The following is a 21157-nucleotide window of genomic DNA, read 5'->3' on the forward strand; positions in this document are numbered from 1 at the left end:
CTCTCTCTCTCACACACACACACAACACAACACTGGGCTGCTAATCACTGCTACCTAATTAGCACCCATTGAGTGGGACTTGTCGTTCCATTGGATGAAATTGGAACGTTCAAATGGGAACAACAAATTAATGTAGGTTAATAAATGCTATCTCTCATCATGGTGGTTGGTGTAATTAGGAGAGGGTTATTAGTTTGGCATGTTGTACTATCCGACTGAGAAGAGAGAAAACATGAAAAGAGACTTGAGAAGAAGTGTGTTCTTTCAGATATGACATCCTATGACATGATTATAACCAATAACATATCTGGACTGCAGATAAATTAGGCTACATTAAATCTAGATGTCACTGCGTAACCCTGACAGCGAGGCCATCAAGAGGGAGGGGGAGGCGGGAGAGGGACAACTTAGGAAAGGCCATGTTTTATGTTGTTGTACCGTGTTACCGTTCGCTTGAATACCAACCTAAGTGATTTGGTCATGTGTACATTTACATTTTAGTCATTTAGCAGATGCTCTTATCCAGAGCGACTTACAGTTAGTGAGTGCATACATTTCCCATACTGGCCCCCCGTGGGAATCGAACCCATAACCCTGGCGTTGCAAGCGCCATGCTCTACCAACTGAGCTACAGGTGTACCTACAATGGGATTTATTTTTTGTGTGAAATATTTGCTGTTCATAGGGGCTGACGCGTTCGAACACACACACACACACACACACACACACACACACACACACACACACACACACACACAAAGCATATCGTTAAACAGAGTGACATGGTTGTTGTCACTCATGTTTAAGTTTCAGGTTTTATTTGTCACACGCACAAGTACAGTAAGATGGAAGACTGTTGCTGCCATCCTCCGAGTGTAAAGAGGTACTGCACTAAAATAATAAGCATACAACCCAGGGGAGCCAGAGGATGGGACAACATATCCCATGAAGCACTGTTCACCACATGAGGGTTACGTCAGAGATTCCGCGCCAAAATTGACTGACCACCAGACAGGAACATCAACAGCACACGGGGTGAGTTGGACTTTATGTGCGGATCTTTCCTTTTCACTTGCTAAACAGCGTGCATTATTCAACTCAACGCAAGTAAGACACTAAAATGTTGCTAACATGCTTTAAACAAACTGCTTAGCTAGACAGTTAGCTCACGACTAGCCCTAGCCCTTGATCACGACTCTCAGTCAGTTCCCTTACATTACTGGTACACCGAAGTCATTGGACAAAGCCGTCTTCTGTATGGGGTGAAATATATTTTCGATATTTTTTTTTTTTTTTTCAGCTGTTTGAAGCTGGTGCACAAAACCTAAAGTAAAAAAACGAAACTTAAGCACCAGAAGCATAGAGACCGGAAGTAAAGGACGCAAAAACTAAACTAAAGCACGGGAAACATAGAAATCGCAGCACATAACAGATCTACCGCTTATTAGACTTGCTTTCAATGAAAATTAAAGATCTATAACTCACATTTCTATGTGAATCTGGGCCACCCAAAAAGTTACAAAATGAAGCTTTAAAAGGTGCACTATGCAGAAATCCCTCTGCCATTTTCTGGTTGCTAAAATTCTAATAGTTTACATAGTTTCCGTTTATGTGACAACACAAGCAAGTATAGTGTAGAGAATCAATGTACCATCTAAACCGCTGGTAAATATATTTTCCATAACCAGAAATAATTTATTTTCAGCTGTTTGAAGCTGGTGTATAAAACCAAAAGTTAAAGATTAAGAAAACAAAACTTAAGAACGGGAAGCATAGAAATAGCGCACATAGAACTGATCTACATCATATTAGACTTGCTTTCGATGAGTGACAGATCTATAACTCACATTTCTATGTGAATTTGGTTGGGTTGCCTAATAAGTAACATATTGTAGCTTTAAGAGCCACGATGCTTGGTCTGAACATTAACATGCATCGCTTGTGGTATGGTTTTGGAACCATAAGGACCTTATCTTTCTTATCAGCAAGAAATCATTTTCAAAAAACTAAAGGTTAAATTGATACACACCTTTTTATAGGGTTGGGGTTAGTGTTCCCACAAGGCCATATCGCCATGTTACAGCGCTTGTTTACGGGAAATTGATAGAAGACAAGGGTGACCACCTGTGTCAATTAGCTATCTAGCGTGCTCCGAACCCCTGTGTGCACCGCCCTATGGGACTCACGATCACGGCCGGTTGTTATACAGCCCGGGATCGAACCCGGGTCTGTAGTGATGCCTCTAGCACTGCAATGCAGTGCCTTAGACCGCTGTGCCACTCGGGAGCCCAAAGTTGTTTCCGCTGGTCGCAAAAAGCTAAATTAACATGACACAAGTGGAATTAAATGTAAAAGGCTTTGAAAATAAAAAACTTGCGGTATAACATTTTACATTTTAGTCATTTAGCAGACGCTCTTATCCAGAGCAACTTACAGTTAGTGAGTGCATACATTTTTTAAAATTTTTCATACTGGCCCCCCGTGGGAATCGAACCCACAACCCTGGCGTTGCAAACGCCATGCTCTACCAACTGAGCTACATCCCTGCTGGCCATTCCCTCCCCTACCCTGGACGACGCTGGGCCAATTGTGCGCCGCCCCATGGGTCTCCCGGTCACGGCCAGCTACGACAGAGCCTGGATTCGAACCAGGATCTCTAGTGGCACAGCTAGCACTGCGATGCAGTGCCTTAGACCACTGCGCCACTCGGGAGATCAGTGTTCCGTTGACATTTCAGAGATATGCTTGTTTTTGTGAGAAATCTTAGAAAAAAAACAGGAATTTCGCATTAATATGAAAAGCGTTTACTAAAATATGAAAATACTACATGTTGTCTCAAAATCGATATCTACCATACCTCTATATTGTTTTATGTCCTCCGGATTTGAGAAGAAGGATGACTAGTTGAACGGTGAGCCTGTCAGTTGGCCTTAATTCTCTCACAGCATCCAGCCTAACTGACACAGTGCTATTTTCCAGATTTTTTACCACTTTCTTTCTGGCCTCCATTGAATTATTCACCCTAATTTTGGCCATCCTAAAAGGGTGATAACTCAATTAACTTTTGAACGGATTATGATAGACACATGAGGTTAGGACCATCGGTTTTCTTAGAGGAAAACGTTATTTTACCCATTGGTCAAACAATGCTTTTTTAATTGGACACCCTAATAAGGGCCATATGTTTCGAAAGCCGTATCACAAGCGATGATTGTTGACATTTCTAAACGGTTAAACACAATGCCGGGATTGTATACTGAACAAAAATATAAACGCAGCATGCAACAATTTCAAAGACTTTATGGAGTTACAGTTCATATAAGGAATTCAGTCAATTGAAATAAATAAATTAGGCCCTAATCTATGGATTTCACATGATCGGGAATACAGATATGCATCTGTTGGTCACAGATACCTTAACAAAAGAGGTAGGGGCATGGATCAGAAAACCGCTGTATCTGGTGTGACCACCATTTGCCTCATGACACATCTCCTTCGCATAGAGTTGATCAGGCTGTTGATTGTGGCCTGTGGAATGTTGTCCCACTTTCTATTCAATGGCTGTGCCAAGTTGCTGGATATTGGCGTGAACTGGAACACACTGTCGTACACATCAATCCAGATCAGCCCAAACAATGGGTGACATGTCTGGTGAGTATACAGCATTATCATGCTGAAACATGAGGTGATGGCGGCGGATGAATGGCACGACAATGGGCCTCAGGACCTCGTCACGGTATCTCTGTGCATTAACATTTCCAGCGATAAAATGCAATTGTGTTTGTTGTCCATATCTTATGCCTGCCCATACCATAACCCCACCATGGGGCACTCTTTTCACAAAGTTGACATCAGCAAACCGCTCGCCCACACAACGCCATAAACGTGGTCTGTGGTAGTGAGGCCGGTTGGACGTACTGCCAAATTCTGGAAAACGACGTTGGCTTATGGTAGAGAAATTAACATTTACATTCTCTGGCAACAGCTCTGGTGACATTCCTGCAGTCAGCATGCTAATTGCACACTCCCTCCAAACTTGAGGCATCTGTGGCATTGTGTTGTGTGACAACTGCACATTTTAGAGTGGCCTTTTATTGTCCCCAGCACAAGGTGCACCTGTGCAATGATCATGCTGTTTAATCAGCTTCTTGATATTGCACACCTGTCAGGTGGATGGATTATCTTGGCAAAGGAGAAATGCTCACTAACAGGGATGTAAACAAATTTGTGCACAACATTTGAGAGAAATAAGATTTTTGTGGGCATGGAACATTTCTGGGATCTATTATTTCAGCTCATGAAACATGTGACCAACACTTTACATGTTGCGTTTAGATTTTTGTTCAGTATAGTTCACATGAGCCAGTCGTGCCGCTGAAAACTGTAAGGCAGAATGCCGCCTAGAGTTTTCGAAAGCTAGCTCTGGCCCAGGGCGTCGTTCGGCTGCACTCTTACTATCGGCCTGACTTTTTTAGGTGACTGGCTTAAATATACTTTCGTAACTCACCAAAGTAAAGTTGTTAGAGTGCTGGGTCACAGTTGTTATTTCTCCAAAATGCTTTGTATACTGCCAGACTAGCTTAAGTCGTCGTGCATGCATTGGATTTGCACTACTACCGGCACATGCACGTGTTACTTCTACTATAATGGTTCACGGGTCAGCTGTTTGTTCACCCACACCCGCCCGGAATTGCTAATAACTCATCCGCAACCGCCCGACTATATATGATAAAGTGAAAATCTGAGGCCCGCACCCGACCCTAACCTGCTAGTATAGAAAATGGGCTGTGGGCTACAGTCAGAAACCGCAGAACGATTTTTTGGCCTGATTTAGATAAGCAGAAACAGCCTATAATTTCCGACATTTTGGTAGGCTATTTGTTAGTCAACTTGTCTATAATTAGATACATGCAGCTTCTCTTCTGTCATTATGTTGCTCTAGAAGACTAAATAAACCCTTGCTCACCAGAATGTCATCTATACATAGAATGAATGCTTCAATCTAGTTGACATCATTCAAGTTTTCTTTGTCATTTTTGCTTCTTTCACGGAGCAAAGACATTTAGGGACCGGGAGAAAATGTAATAACCCCCCAAAAAACTGGAAAGATTTTCTGTGCAAAATTTCCAAATTACATCAGTTTGACCGGTTGTAAGGAAATAGAATGCAGTGAAAATTTCAGTGTCCAGATTTCAGTTTTCATTTAACCCATCTGAACAGTACGTTCACTTGACCTGCCATAGGCCTATTGGAAGTCCCTGTCTTGTGACTGTCGAATTTGTATAGTGCCTCACAATCATCACACATACAGTGGGGGAAAAAAGTATTTAGTCAGCCACCAATTGTGCAAGTTCTCCTACTTAAAAAGATGAGAGAAGCCTGTAATTTTCATCATAGGTACACGTCAACTATGACAGACAAAATGAGAAAAGAAAATCCAGCAAATCACATTGTAGGATTTTTAATGAATTTATTTGCAAATTATGGTGGAAAATTAGTATTTGGTCAATAACAAAAGTTTCTCAATACTTTGTTATATACCCTTTGTTGGCAATGACACATGGTCAAACGTTTTCTGTAAGTCTTCACAAGGTTTTCACACACTGTTGCTGGTATTTTGGCCCATTCCTCCATGCAGATCTCCTCTAGAGTAGTGATGTTTTGGGGCTGTCGCTGGGCAACACAGACTTTCAACTCCCTCCAAAGATTTTCTATGGGGTTGAGATCTGGAGTCTGGCTAGGCCACTCCAGGACCTTGAAATGCTTCTTACAAAGCCACCCCTTCGTTGCCCGGGCGGTGTGTTTGGGATCATTGTCATGCTGAAAGACCCAGCCACGTTTCATCTTCAATGCCCTTGCTGATGGAAGGAGGTTTTCGCAAAAAATCTCACGATACTTCCTTTACACGGATCAGTCGTCCTGGTCCCTTTGCAGAAAAACAGCCCCAAAGCATGATGTTTCCACCCCCATTCTTCACAGTAGGTATGGTGTTCTTTGGATGCAACTCAGCATTCTTTGTCCTCCAAACACGACGAGTTGAGTTTTTACCAAAAAGTTCTATTTTGGTTTCATCTGACCATATGACATTCTCCCAATCCTCTTCTGGATCATCCAAATGCACTCTAGCAAACTTCAGACGGGCCTGGACATGTACTGGCTTAAGCATGGGGACACGTCTGGCACTGCAGGATTTGAGTCCCTGGCGGCGTAGTGTGTTAATGATGGTAGGCTTTGTTACTTTGGTCCCAGCTCTCTGCAGGTCATTCACTAGGTCCCCCCGTGTGGTTCTGGGATTTTTGCTCACCGTTCTTGTGATCATTTTGACCCCACGGGGTGAGATCTTGCGTGGAGCCCCAGATCGAGGGAGATTATCAGTGGTCTTTTATGTCTTCCATTTCCTAATAATTGCTCCCACGGTTGATTTCTTCAAACCAAGCTGCTTACCTATTGCAGATTCCGTCTTCCCAGCCTGGTGCAGGTCTACAATTTTGTTTCTGGTGTCCTTTGACAGCTCTTTGGTCTTGGCCATAGTGGAGTTTGGAGTGTGACTGTTTGAGGTTGTGGACAGGTGTCTTTTATACAGGTAACGAGTGGAGGACAGAGGAGCCTCTTAAATAAGAAGTTACAGGTCTGTGAGAGCCAGAAATCTTGCTTGTTTGTAGGTGACCAAATACTTATTTTCCACCATAATTTGCAAATAAATTCATAAAAAATCCTACAGTGTGATTTTCTGGATTTTTTTCTTCTCAATTTGTCTGTCATAGTTGACGTGTACCTATGATGAAAATTACAGGCCTCTCTCATCTTTTTAAGTGGAAGAACTTGCACAATTGGTGGCTGACTAAATACTTTTTTTCCCCACTGTAACATAGCCGGCACTGCTATCATCCTATTTTACCACTTCACCAAATCTTTCCCAAACATTACATTTCAGGCCCTCCCTTCTCTTTATTTTCAACTCTCCTTTCGCAGCTTTTCTCTTATTGAATTAAACTCCGACATTGTCCGTTTTGCCTCCTTGGATCAATTTTTCTGCCCGTTCCTAAAAGCATTTGGTGATTGGCTGTGTAGGCTATTTGGCGCGCGTACAGTTAAACCCTAGAGCTTAGGCTTATGCACTAATGCCAGAGCCTGAAATAATGAAATAAGAAGCTCAATGTAGCCTATAGATATAAATTGCACAATTATTTTTTTAAAGGTATTGTTTTCTCTTTATTCAACCCACCTGCCACCCACGCACCCTTTCTCCACAGAATATTTAATGACCCTAAACCTGCCCCTCCCTGCGGATATAACCGTGGGGACTGCGGGTTATGAGTCATCCCGCGCATCTCTATTCTACTGTTATTTCTAGCTGGCTATATCTTGTCATTGCTTGCTTACAATTTGATTGCTATTTCAGGTTTCATAATGTCAACATAGCCAGCTACCAAGACCCTTGAAATGTTGCTTACAGTTGTTTAGGCTACTTATCCTGTTTACAGATCACTTGTTTACAGTGTACTTTCTCTGTACAGTTGTTTACATTTCTTGTTTGTTTACAGTTGATTATAGACTTACAAAAGCAGACAGTGGAAGGTTACCATGGATCTCGGTGAGTTTGAAGCAGACAACTCGGTGAGCTGTCGCCTGGCTTCAGCGATACCCGATGTCTGCAAGACAGAAGACTGCTGTTTGGGTATCGATGAAGCCGGCAGGGGGCCTGTACTGGGTGAGTGGGTCTCAACCATGAAAATATGGGGTTTCTACCTCCTGTTCAAATGTCATGGATTACTAGTCCATGTTATCTAATCTATTTTTACATTTAGGTCATTTAGCAGATTTTTTGGGCTCCTATTCAAACGTCATGGATCACTTAGTAGATCACTGAATGTCTGTTATCTAGTTGCTTGGTCATCATTTGATGTTGCTTGCTAATATCATGCGTTTGCTCCACCAGGACCCATGGTCTACGGAATATGTTTCTGTCCCATCGGCAAAAAGGAAGATCTGAAGGACTTGAAAGTGGCAGGTAAGTTCATGATGTAGGTTCATGAAAGTTAAAAAAATATATATACATAAACATTCGAGAGGAATCCACCGTTAAATAATTCATTAATTCATATCATGCGTGTTCTGCAGGATGCCTGTGTGTCTGTATTGTACATGTCTGTGTCTCTACTGACAAACCTTTGAGGATCAACTAAGTTGATTCATTCATCTGTTTATTGTACAATGATGAGTTACTGTGTCTCCTTTTCTAGACTCGAAGACATTGACAGAGGCACAGAGAGAGCATCTATTCCGCAAGCTGGACGAGGCCAAGAGCTTTGTAGGCTGGGCTCTTCAGATCCTCTCACCCAACACTATCTCTACCAGCATGCTGCAGAGGTATTTAAACACATACTGTACTACACACACACAGACACAGAGAGAGAGAGAGAGAGCGAACAAGAGAACCCACACACAGATGATTCTAACTGTTCTACTCTTCCACAGGTCCAAATACAACCTGAACGCTCTCTCTCATGACGCAGCCATTGGCCTGGTACAGTTCGCCCTGGACAGTGGAGTACAGCTCAAAGAGGTACGGTACAAAGCATCTTGATTCTTGTAAACCATGCATACAAACACACCACTATCATCAATACAACATTACAAACCCTCTAAATGTCCTTTCTGCCCTACTCTTTTCTCTCACTCTGCCTTTCTATATTCCTTTTTGTCTCTCTCCCTCGTTTTCTCCCTTTCTCTCTATCATATCCACCACCCTTCCAACTATATAGACATGTTATTTTTACTCCTCATTGTTATTCACTGTGTATTTATACCTCTGGTCACTATTTCAGTTTTTCTTTATCTTAAACTCTGCATTGTTGGGAAGGGCCTGTAAGTAAGCATTTCACTGTTAGTCTACATCTGTTGTTTACGAAGCATGTGACTAATGAAATGTAATTTGAATGATTTGACCAACCTTCTATTACTACCCTGTCCCTTGTCCTCCCTCCCTCTCCCTGTGTGTGACAGGTTTTTGTGGACACGGTGGGTCCTGCAGAGAAGTACCAGGAGAAACTGTCCCAGCGGTTCCCCGGGGTGGAGGTGACCGTACGACCCAAAGCTGACTCCCTCTTCCCCATCGTCAGCGCTGCCAGTATCTGTGCCAAGGTCAGAGGTCACGCTAACTCTCTCATTTTCTCTTATAGTTTCCTCTCTTTGTCTCCTGTACCTCGAGACCAGGGATCTGAAAGTACTGGAGTGAAGGGTTTTGTCCCAGATTAGCAGGATTGAGGTAGCCTGAGTGCCAGTCTGTCTGTGCTATCATGCCAACTCCTTGTCAATTCTAGACAGCGATTGAGTTGGCAGGAGCACAAACAGACCTGGGACCAGGCTAAGAAGGAGGATCACTGGCCTAAATGATCTCTGCTGCTCCTTCAGGTGGCCAGGGACCATTCAGTAAAAGACTGGAACTTTCCAGAAGACCTAGGCGAGGTGGATGCAGACTACGGCTCTGGCTACCCCAACGGTCAGTAGGGGAACACGTTAGGGAAAATCTTCTCCCATCACACTCTTTTTAATGGCTTGACAACACTGGAACAATATATGAAGTTCATAATCTTGTATTAAATCCTAGTTTAGTCAAATTTGACTCATGTTTTAGTCCTTTATTGGTAGAATTGGTTTAACACTAGAAGCGCAGAAACCATCGTTTTGACATCATATGAATTTAAATGTTGTATAACAATTTTAAAAGTCATGGCTGGTAAAGGATGGAGGTCCATCTTTTCTGTTAAATAGAAGAGTTTGTAGAAGTACAGTGTTTTAGTGCTGTAATGGTAGAATCTGTTTAAAATAAAGTAGAATGTCTTCTTGTGTGTTTCCTCCAGACCCGAAGACGAAGGCGTGGCTGCTGAAGTACCTTGACCCGGTGTTTGGCTACCCTCAGTTTGTCAGGTTCAGCTGGAGCACCACACAGACCCTGCTGGACAGCAAGGCTGTCACCGTACACTGGTGAGGAGAGATGGGGTGGAAGTGGGGGGGGTGAGGGTCTGCGGTGAGAGAGGGCTACAGGTAGATGGTGAAAAGTGCTCAGTGTTTACCCTATATTGTACTCATTTATTTTACTACTATAACCCTGTTTACCCCCATACAAGTGTTTGAGGAAAGGGTAGGGGCTATAGCAATGTGAAAGCTGTATCTGTCTCTGTCTATACATTCAGTAGAACAAGTTCACATAACTATTTGTGTGATATCAGGGATGATGATGAGGAGGATGGGGAGAAGGCTGCAGCACGTCAGAACAACACCTCCATGTTGTCCTACTTCAAGGCCGGCTCCAAGACCTCCGCCCAGCAGAGCAACACACACCAGACACACCGCTTCTTCACCGAGAGGAGACTGCAGAGCCTGGCCACACTCTAAGAGGAGGAATACACCCACCCACTGAGACATGGTGCAGGGCACACACACACTCTGTTTAACTGTCCAGTGTTTCCAGATTTCTATCAAATATGACCTATAGTTAATTACAATATTACTGAAATAGTGTTCCTACCCAATTTTTGTTATTAAGTGTGTTAAAAAGCAGCTTTTCTGTGTTAGAATGGTGTGGGCGTACCCCAACAGCAGAAGGGTGTGAGCGTATACTGGTCATAAAAAATATGAACAGAAGTAGACCGCTGATTGGCCAGCTCATCCTCCTCAGGACGATGACATCATCCTCTATGAGGAAATAGCAAGCATTCTGTTTGAAGTGGGGTTTTTAAAGTTTTTTTTTTTTTTTTTCCTCAGATTCATGCTTTGGCCACAAATACGAGTATAGGTCAAGTCAACAACATTATTTGGGTCCGAGTTAACAATAGGAACTTTTAAAAGTGGGATTTTCACTGGACAGTTAATTAAAGATATGGAGAGGAGCACACACACACACACACTTGCCGGTAGATGCTGTAGAATACAAACCACATGCACACAAGATGAACAGTGCTGTGGGCACAACTGACTGAATGGACTTGGAGCCCAACACTTAGGAACTTCATGAACTTTGTTGTCTTTTGAACAATAAATATATATTAATTGTTTCTGAATAATTTTCAATTTCTTTCATAGAGTTCAGGAAAGGAAATAGTGTTTAGTTCAGGTGTGTTTTTATTATTGCATTAGTGAATACTGCGCTCAGTAGGTAGTGCTCAATTTTCATATTCCCACACTGCCCCCAAGTGGTGAAAAACGTACACTTCAAGATATGTTTCACGTCAATTCTCTCCCATCACTCTTGCTGCAGCCTTTATACTAGTTATACACCTCGTATATGCCACAGATGTTCCGTAGGCACTGGAAATCACCTTTTACTGGAATAATTAGGAACTGTTCAGGAAGTCATAAAGGTAATACATTGTATAAGCATAAGTAGAAAACTCCCATTATTACTACATTACTACTCTTATTCTAATGCCTTATTCTCAGTGACAGACTTAAGACAAGTAGTAAATAGGCCTACAGTTATCATGCAAAATGCATATTAATACAATATATATTATACTGAGTTTCCCTGAGAAAATACCTGTGATATTGGCATAGAGTAAATAAAGTGACAGTTGTGTAAGAATCATTTATACACAATAGATTAGATCCACAAGTCTGACTATTGTCTTGTTAACCAAATTTGGCATTGCATCAAGTGTCCGCTGGTAATTTCTGAATCTCTGAACTCAACTCATACAGTCTTGGGCATCCTCTGTTTTTGACATGGCAACCAGGTTTACATCAAATTCCATCTTCTGTTTTCCCCCTGGGAGTTGAGTGTGACTCGGGTAAATTGAAATTCCCTGCTTCTCACCAATTTTCTTCCAGGCTTTTTTCAGCAGACACTAGTCAACACAGGTGACTATAGGTATGACCAAAATACACACTATAACAAGGTAGCATAAGTGTTTAGCTACGTATCTAAGGCGTTAGCCAGCCTATCCATTGTCCTTTAGCCGTCATTGCCCTTCTGCCTGGAATCCACTATCTTCTTCCCCATGTTCATAGCCACGGTGGACACAGCGAAGGAGGAGAGGATGATGATGGATGTGCCTACGAACTGGGTGGAGGCCCCTCTGGGGGCTACCCTCATGGCCCTCCTGGGGAGGGAGTCAGGGTCTGCAGCCTGGGCCACCATGGTCTGGGCAATGGGCTCCATGGATCTCTCTGGTGGTCTGGTAGAGGCTGGAGCTCAGAGACTTCTGGGACTGATGGTTAAGTCCTCTTGCCCCACAAAGAGAGCTGCTTCTGGGGCTGGGTCTCTCTTTGGTCCAGTGGAGCTCAGACAAACATCCGGGGACTGGAGGAGGCTAGATCCACCGGCCCACTTCGAGAGCTGCTTCTGCGGCTGGCGTTCAACAGTCACTGCCTGGATCTTTCATCCAGAGACTGAAGGCTAGATCCACCGGCCCACTTCGAGAGCTGTTTCTGGGCCTGGGAACTCAACACTCACTGCCTCTTCTGGAAGCCTCAAATCAGGTAAACATCCAGTCTACAGTCCACACAGTAAGTAATGTCCCAGTTTAGGTCTTGATCCCTCTAGTCACTCCTGTCTGCCTTTTATAACCTCCCTAGCCTGTTCCCATGGAGCTCTACCTCAAATCCCTCTGAGTTAGTCCTGTCTGTGTCCGACTGCGTCAATGGGATTGTAAATAGATTAGGACAATTGGCTGAGACTGGGGGTGGGGCTAAGCTTTATGAGTATACCAGCACCAGCGGCCAAAGTCACTCAATGGGTTTAATAGTATTAGAAGAACCCCTGCTGTGCCAAACAGGAGGAGGTGAATGGAGACGATCAGAGGATACCATTTCCTTCTGTTGCTATGGGTGTTTGTGTGTTATGTTGTCCACTGTATTAACGCCAGGAAGACCACCTGGCGTATCGATCCAGTATCCTCCTGACATAACCTCTGGTAGAGACGCCAGAGGGTATTCTACAAAGCAGGTTCAATGAGTTAGCCAGCTAACTTCAATAAACAACCAGAAACAACTATTGATGTTCTGGGTCATTAAGAAAGCTAAATGTAGATATGTGTTTTTGGTTGTTGAGTCAGTTAGACCATGCCCATTCTAAGCTTATCTTTAAAATAAATAAAAACAATAAAAAATATTTAGGCAAGATAGCTGGCTAAGTTATTGATCCTGCTTTGTAGTATACCCCTCTGGTGGTCCTCCTGGGGTTTATACAGTGGACAACATAACACTAACACCCACAGCAAAGGAGAGAAGGAAATGGTGCAGGTCAGGTCAAGAGAGTAGGCTACCTAGCCATCCAAAAGAGGGGCATTATCAGTGGAGGCTGCTGAGGGGAGGACAGCTCATAATAATGGCTAGAATTAATTCAATGGAGTGGTGTCAACTACATTCTTATTTGATGTGTTTGCCATTCCATTGACTCCATTCCAGCCATTATTATGAGCCGTCCTCCCCACAGCAGCCTCCAATGGGCTTTATAGTCTACTAATATTGCACGTTTTATGTAGGATAATGTCTGTTTATGCTTGTCCTAATAAATAAAGGAAAACACTTATGTAAAACCAGTGGCATAGGTGAGGTTAGGTCACGAGTCTTGTCCAACAGTAATAAATTCCCCTGCAATACTTTTTTTTGTCCTTGAACCAAAACAAGTGGTGGGGAATTTAATCAGTGGAATAGGATCACGTGTCAGTGTGAAATAAACATTTCCAAGGTAACCCTGCTCACTTCACAGAAAACAAGGCAATGTACGGTTTTGGGACCAGAAGGTGCATCGGGGTTACTGGGAAGTTGGAACCGAACCAAATCAGTTAAGATAATTCACCAGGTGCAACGTCCTAATCGTACGCCGTTATATAGCTGCAATACAGAAAAAACATCGGCCCTTAGCTCATGCTTTCAGCACCGCGGACAGCGTCATGGCGCCAGGAATATGCCTACATCGGTGACCTAGGCAACGCCGGGTCCACGGGTCCTTCATCCCCGGGCTCTTAATTGTCGTAATGAGATTAGTATGTTGCTGTTCTTTTCCACTATTGGCATAGACCACTGAACGCATAATGAGTCATGACATTAGGCCTCTGAATCTGGTAGTACCTTCTGTCACGGAAAATTACACAAAATCGCCAGATTTTAGGTTGTATCACATTTGACAATTAAGTCATTTAGCAGAAGCTCTTATCCAGAGCGACCTACAGGAGCAATTAGGGTTAAATGCCTTGCTCAAGGGCACATCTATGGGTTTTTCACCTAGTCGGCTCTGGGATTCGAACCAGCAACCATTAGGCTACCCAGTTTATCATATGCCACCATCTATTGTCTCAGCATCAGATTGATTCCAGTCAGGGTTTGGGTCAATTACATTTCAATTCCAGAAAGTAAACCCAATTCCATTTTTTTTCAACGCTTTTCAGTTTTCAATTAGGACAATTTGGAATTGGAATTTGGTTTACTTTCTGAATTGACTGGAATTGAAATGGGAATTGACCCCAACCCTGATTGCAGTTATACATAATGTAGCTACATGCAATTACATTTACATTTACATCATTTAGCAGACGCTCTTATCCAGAGCGACTTACAAATAGGTGCATTCACCTTATAGCCAGTGGGATAACCACTTTACTATTATTATTATTATTATTATTATTATTATTTATTTTTTTGGGTGGGGTAAGGGGGGGGGGGGGGGTTAGAAGGATTACTTTATCCTATCCCAGGTGTTCCTTAAAGAGGTGGGGTTTCAAATGTCTCCGGAAGGTGGTGAGTGACTCCGCTGTCCTGGCGTCGTGAGGGAGCTTGTTCCACCATTGGGGTGCCAGAGCAGCGAACAGTTTTGACTGGGCTGAGCGGGAACTGTGCTTCAGCAGAGGTAGGGGAGCCAGCAGGCCAGAGGTGGATGAACGCAATGCCCTCGTTTGGGTGTCGGGACTGATCAGAGCCTGAAGGTACGGAGGTGCCGTTCCCCTCACAGCTCCGTAGGCAAGCACCATGGTCTTGTAGCAGATGCGAGCTTCAACTGGAAGCCAGTGTAGTGTGCGGAGGAGCGGGGTGACGTGAGAGAACTTGGGAAGGTTGAACACCAGACGGGCTGCGGCATTCTGGATGAGTTGTAGGGGTTTAATGGCACAGGCAGGGAGCCCAGCCAACAGCGAGTTGCAGTAATCCAGACGGGAGATATGACAAGTGCCTGGATTAGGACCTGTGCCGCTTCCTGTGTAAGGCAGGGTCGTACTCTCCGAATATTGTAGAGCATGAACCTACAGGATCGGGTCACCGCCTTGATGTTAGCGGAGAACGACAGGGTGTTGTCCAGGGTCACGCCAAGGCTCTTCGCACTCTGGGAGGAGGACACAACGGAGTTGTCAACCGTGATGGCGAGGTCATGGAACGGGCAGTCCTTCCCCGGGAGGAAGAGCAGCTCCGTCTTGCCAAGGTTCAGCTTGAGGTGGTGATCCGTCATCCATACTGATATGTCTGCCAGACATGCAGAGATGTGATTCGCCACCTGGTTATCAGAATGGGGAAAGGAGAAGATTAGTTGTGTGTCGTCTGCGCAATAATACATCACCATTCAGGTGGTGTCCATAGAAGATGTGTTAGGATTCAAGTGATGTTTAAAGGATCGTGAATAACAGGCTAAATCTGACCACTGATGCATAGGCCTATGTTTAAACTCCCTTTATGACACCACCCTGGAGACAGGATCAAATAGTATGAGTAGGACAACACTGATGACACAGAAGCTATGAATGTGATAAATGATCAGACGAGATTAAGAGATGAGTAATGCACTATTCAGAGGGGTTGGGTTAAATGCGGACGACACATTTCAGTTGAATGCATTCAATTGTACAACTGACTAGATATCCCCCTTTCCCTTATATGGGATATAGGGTGCCATTTCAGACACACCATAGAGTATCTGATTTCTCCATATTTTCTTGAGGCTTGTGTCCATGGCATGCACCTCATATCCAATTCATCATTGGCCACCATGGTAATCTATTGGTTCAGATGGTATAGCGGAGAGGGAACATTTCCAGTTAGTTACATATGCCTAGGCTAGTATCAATACATGAACTCTGGAGTCAGATCAGGTGATGCCCAGTTCAAAAGAATAGAGATGAGTTACATAGATCTCAAGTGATGGCTCAGGTATTGTATAGTTGGCCAAAGATGAGGTCAAAGAACACCCAGAGTCCCGGGTTAAGAGATGTTGACATTAGTAGACATTCCAAGTGATTCTGTTTCAAGGAGCACCTGGTTCACACTGACTCAGGCAAAGGATCTGGAAGACATGGATCTATCTGCTTAAATCCTGCTATTAGATCTCCTATCTAGGACGTGTTGTAGTGTCAATTAATTGACTTTTCAAAGAGCCCTGATATCCTTATCCTTGCTATCCAAAAGATGGTGAGGAGAGAGGAGGTGAGGAGAGCGGAGGCGAGGAGAGAGGACGCAATACAATATTTTTGCTGTCCTAGCGGTTAATGCTGCGGAACCCGACACACATGTACAGCCTAGTGCTACCAGAGTCAGCATGGGTTCGAATCTGACCCATGCCCTTCTGACTTGCAAACTCTCCCACCTTTCCTGTCTCCTCTTCACTATATCAAAACATACATAAAACCCTTATAAAATATACATTTCAAGAAAATACTTTTGATTTGATTTTCATTTGAGAGTCACCTCATGATAATATCTTGTGGACAGACCACGTAACATCTAACTGGCGCAGTTACGCGAAATTTAAATCCTGGATTTCCGAGATTAATAACCCCATGGTCTCAGTTTTATTACAGTAACACCGCTCTACCACAGGGTGCTGCTGTTGCACTGTAGTGAACGTGTATTGTGTGTAAGCCACCTTGTGTGACACCCTAATACAGTAATCATGAGTGGATGATATAGACATCAATAAAGCCCAGTGGGTTATGGTGACATGCTGTTAGACACTGCTCCTGTGATGTTCTGAAGTCTTGGAGGGAGGAAGAGAGAGAGAGAGACGGAGGGAGGAAGGAAGAGGGAGAGAGAAATTAAAGTGTATTATGGTATCAGGCTGTGTAGAAAAGGACACCTTCGCATGCAGTCACAGTCAGAGATGAGGGGAGGGGGTGGAGTAGTACGAGTCTTTAGCACAGCCAGGTACAGGCCTACAACATGTCACAGCCATGTAGAGGCCTACAACAGATGTCACAGCCAGGTTGAGGCCTACAACAGATGTCACAGCCAGGTTGAGGCCTACAACATGTCACAGCCAGGTACAGGCCTACAACAGATGTCACAGCCATGTAGAGGCCTACAACAGATGTCACAGCCATGTAGAGGCCTACAACAGATGTCACAGCCATGTAGAGGCCTACAACAGATGTCACAGCCAGGTTGAGGCCTACAACATGTCACAACTGGAGACAAATGACTGGAGACAAATTACTAATTTCTTCATTACATTTTCAGTTCATCATTTCCCCACATGTCAGACGGACTACAATACTGACAATAAATCCGCCTCACTCTCAGAGACAAAAGTAGCACTGCAAGGTTTTACATTGTCAAATGTGAGAAATAATGACCTTTTTAATAAAGAATTGTACAAATGATACATTTGTGACACAAATACTTTAAAAATATACAGTACCAGTCAAAAGTTTGGACACACTTACTCATTCAAGGGTTTTTCTTAATTTTTACAATTTTCTACATTGTAGAATAATAGTGAAGACATCAAAACTATGAAATAACACATATGGAATCATGTAGTAACCAAAAAAGTGTTGGTTGAGCTGGTTGAGAGAATGCCAAGAGTTTGCAAAGCTGTCATCAAGGCAAAGGGTGGCTATTTGAAGAATCTCAACTATAAAATATATTTTGATTTGTTTAACACTTTTTTGGTTACTACATGATTCCATATGTGTTATTTCATAGTTTTGATGTCTTCACTATTATTCTATAATGTAAATAATTGTACAAATTAAGAAAAACCATTGAATGAGTTGGTGTGTCTAAACCTTTGACTGGTACTGTATATACACTAAATGACCAAAAGTATGTGGACATCTGCTCATCGAACATCTCATTCCAAAATGATGGGCATTAATATGGAGTTGGTCCCCCCTTTGCTGCTATAACAGATTCCACTATTCTGGGAAGGCTTTCCACTAGATGTTGGAACATTGCTGTGGGGACTTGCTTCCATTCAGCCACGAGAGTATAAGTGTGGTCGGGCACTGATGTTGGGCGATTAGGCCTGGCTCGCAGTCGGCATTCCAATTCATCCCAAAGGTGTTCGATAGGGTTGAGGTCAGGGCTCTGTGCAGTCCAGTCTAGTTCTTCCACACCGATCTTGACAAACCATTTCTGTATGGACCTCGCTTTGTGCACGGGGCCATTGTCATGTTGAAACAGGAAAGGTCCTTTCCCAAACTGTCGCCACAAAGTTGGAAGCACAGAATCGTCATGAATGTCATTGTATGCTGTAGCGTTAAGATTTCCCTTCACTGGAACTAAGGGGCCTAACCTGAATCATGAAAAACTGCCACAGACCATTATTCCTCCTCCACCAAACTTTACAGAGGGCACTATGCATTTGGGAAGGTAGTGTTCTCCTGGCATCTGCAAAACCCAGATTAGTCTGACCGACTACCAGATGGTGAAGCGTGATTCATTACTCCAGAGAACGCATTTCCACTGCTCCAGAGTCCAATGGCGGCAAGCTTTACACCACTCCAGCCGACGCTTGGCATTGCGCATGGTGATCTTAGGCTTGTGTGCGGCTGCTCGGCCATGGAAACCCATTTCATGAAGCTCCCAACGAACAGTTCTTATGCTGACGTTGCTTCCAGAGGCAGTTTGGAACTCAGTAGTGAGCGTTGCAACCGAGGACAGAAGATTTGTACGCGCTACGCGCTTCAGCACTTGGCGGTCCCGTTCTGTGAGCTTTTGTAACCTACCACTTCACGGCTGAGCCATTGTTGCTCCTAGACGTTTCCACTTCACAATAACAGCACTTACAGTTGACCGGAGCAGCTCTAGCAGGGCAGAAATTTGACGAACTGACTAGTTGGAAAGGTGGCATGCTGTGACGGTGCCACATTGAAAGTCACTGAGCTCTTCAGTAAGGCCATTCTACTGCCAATGTTTGTCTATGGAAATTGCATGGCTGTGTGTTCGATTTTATACACCTGTCAACAACGGGTGTGGCTGAAAAACCCGAATCCACTAATTTGAAGGGGTGTCCACATACTTTTGTATATGTAGTGTATTTAAACATTTATCGATACAGTAATATGAGATCTGGGTTCTGTTCAAAAGTAGTGCACTATATAGAGAATAGGATGCCATTTGGGACAAGACCTAAGTTTAACCAAACACTATAGCATGAGGCTAGATTTATGATGGGTTGAATGTTTATGTTAAATATACTGCGAAACAATGGATATATAGAGTTTTGCAACAAAACACATTTTAATACACATCTGAAACCTATTCATTTAAAATCTGAGAATAGTAATATTTTACACACAAATAATGTTACCCATAAGCATTCATTTCTGATGAAAAAACACAAATGGGAAACATTTGTGTAAATAGTGTTTTGGAAATAAACTCTTCAAATCTACCTGCTTTTGCTCTCTCTCTCTCTCTCTCTCTCTCTCTCTCTCTCTCTCTCTCTCTCTCTCTCTCTCTCTCTCTCTCTCTCTCTCTCTCTCTCTCTCTCTCTCTCTCTCTCTCTCTCTCTCTCTCTCTCTCTCTGTCTGTCTGTCTGTCTGTCTGTCTGTCTGTCTGTCTGTCTGTCTGTCTGTCTGTCTGTCTGTCTGTCTGTCTGTCTGTCTGTCTGTCTGTCTGTCTGTCTGTCTGTCTGTCTGTCTGTCTGTCTGTCTGTCTGTCTGTCTGTCTGTCTGTCTGTCTGTCTGTCTGTCTGTCTGTCTGTCTGTCTGTCTGTCTGTCTGTCTGTCTGTCTGTCTGTCTGTCTGTCTGTCTGTCTGTATCTCCCCTCATCTCTCTTTCCCTCTCTTCCCTCCCCCACCCCCCCCTAGTCTATGGACTCTGACTGATGATGGTTCTCCCATGGGACTTGTAGTCTGCTGGTATTTTATTTAGTGCCTCTTCTCTTCTCCCAGGCTTTTAGCAAGGCTGTAGTCCGTGACCCACTTCCACACAGGGAAGAAGAGGACTGTGTGTGTGTCTGTGTGTGTGCCTGAGAATTTTCATGCACTGCAGGAAATGCAAACTTATAGTGTATTCAAGGCTTCTAAAATGTGTAATTTCCACTTTCAAATGGCAGACTTGATTTGCCCTAACGAAAAATGTATCAACCCCTACAAAAACATGTCCATTAATTATAATACACATAATAATTCACATTTCCTGTTGCTGCAGTACTATTTTCCTGCTGTAGCAAACTGGCTCAAATTAAGATCCTACATCTTAGCTCTCTCGAATAACACCTGTGATTGCTTTATGCCTCTCTCTCATGTCAATATGCCTTGCCTATTGCTGTTCCAGTTAGTTCTTATTATACAATTTCACTGTAGAGCCCCAAGTCCCTCTCAAACTGCCTCAAATAGCTCCTTTGTTCCACCCCCCATACACGCGGAGACCAGCTCAATCGGTGCCTCCAGTGATGCTATCTCTTTCATTGTTACCCAACGCTTAGGTTTACCTCCACTGTACTCATATCCTTCCATATCCTTGTCTGTACATAATGCCCTGAATCTATTCTACAACGCCTGGAAATCTTTTTTCTCTGTACCCAACGCACTAGAAGACCAGTTCTTAAAGCCTTTAGCCGTATCCTTATTCTATTCCTCCTCTGTTCCTCTGGTGATGTAGAGGTTAACCCAGGCCCTGCAGCCCCCAGTATCACTCCTACTCCCCAGGCGCTATCATTTGTTGACTTCTGTAACCGTAAAAGCCTTGGCTTTTTGCATGTTAACATCAGAAGCCTCCTTCCTAAGTTTGAGTTATTCACTGCATTGGCACACTCCGCCAACCCTGATGTTCTAGCAGTGTCTGAATCCTGGCTTAGGAAGGCCACCAAAAATTCAGAAATGTCCATCCACAACTACAACATTTTCCGTCTAGATAGAACTGCCAAAGGGGGTGGAGTTGCAATCTACTGTAGAGATAGCCTGCAGAGCTCTATAATACTATCCAGGTCTGTGCCCAAACAGTTTGA

General features: G+C 43.5%; 1 protein-coding gene across 1 annotated transcript; it reads left to right on the forward strand.

Moving 5' to 3' along the window:
* The first annotated feature begins 973 nt into the window (after window positions 1–973).
* Window positions 974–11057, forward strand: LOC311123912 (ribonuclease H2 subunit A-like). Its single transcript, XM_084198126.1, has 9 exons — window positions 974–1035; window positions 7545–7711; window positions 7940–8011; window positions 8244–8370; window positions 8479–8566; window positions 9007–9144; window positions 9415–9502; window positions 9864–9987; window positions 10233–11057. The coding sequence occupies exons 2-9, from the start codon at window positions 7585–7587 to the stop codon at window positions 10396–10398; spliced, it is 930 nt and encodes a 309-aa protein (XP_084054252.1). The 5' UTR covers window positions 974–1035; window positions 7545–7584; the 3' UTR covers window positions 10399–11057.
* Window positions 11058–21157: the final 10100 nt, after the last annotated feature.

This window comes from Coregonus lavaretus, assembly GCF_964263955.1.
Source record: "Coregonus lavaretus genome assembly, contig: HAP1_SCAFFOLD_679, whole genome shotgun sequence".
Classification (NCBI taxonomy): domain Eukaryota; kingdom Metazoa; phylum Chordata; class Actinopteri; order Salmoniformes; family Salmonidae; genus Coregonus; species Coregonus lavaretus.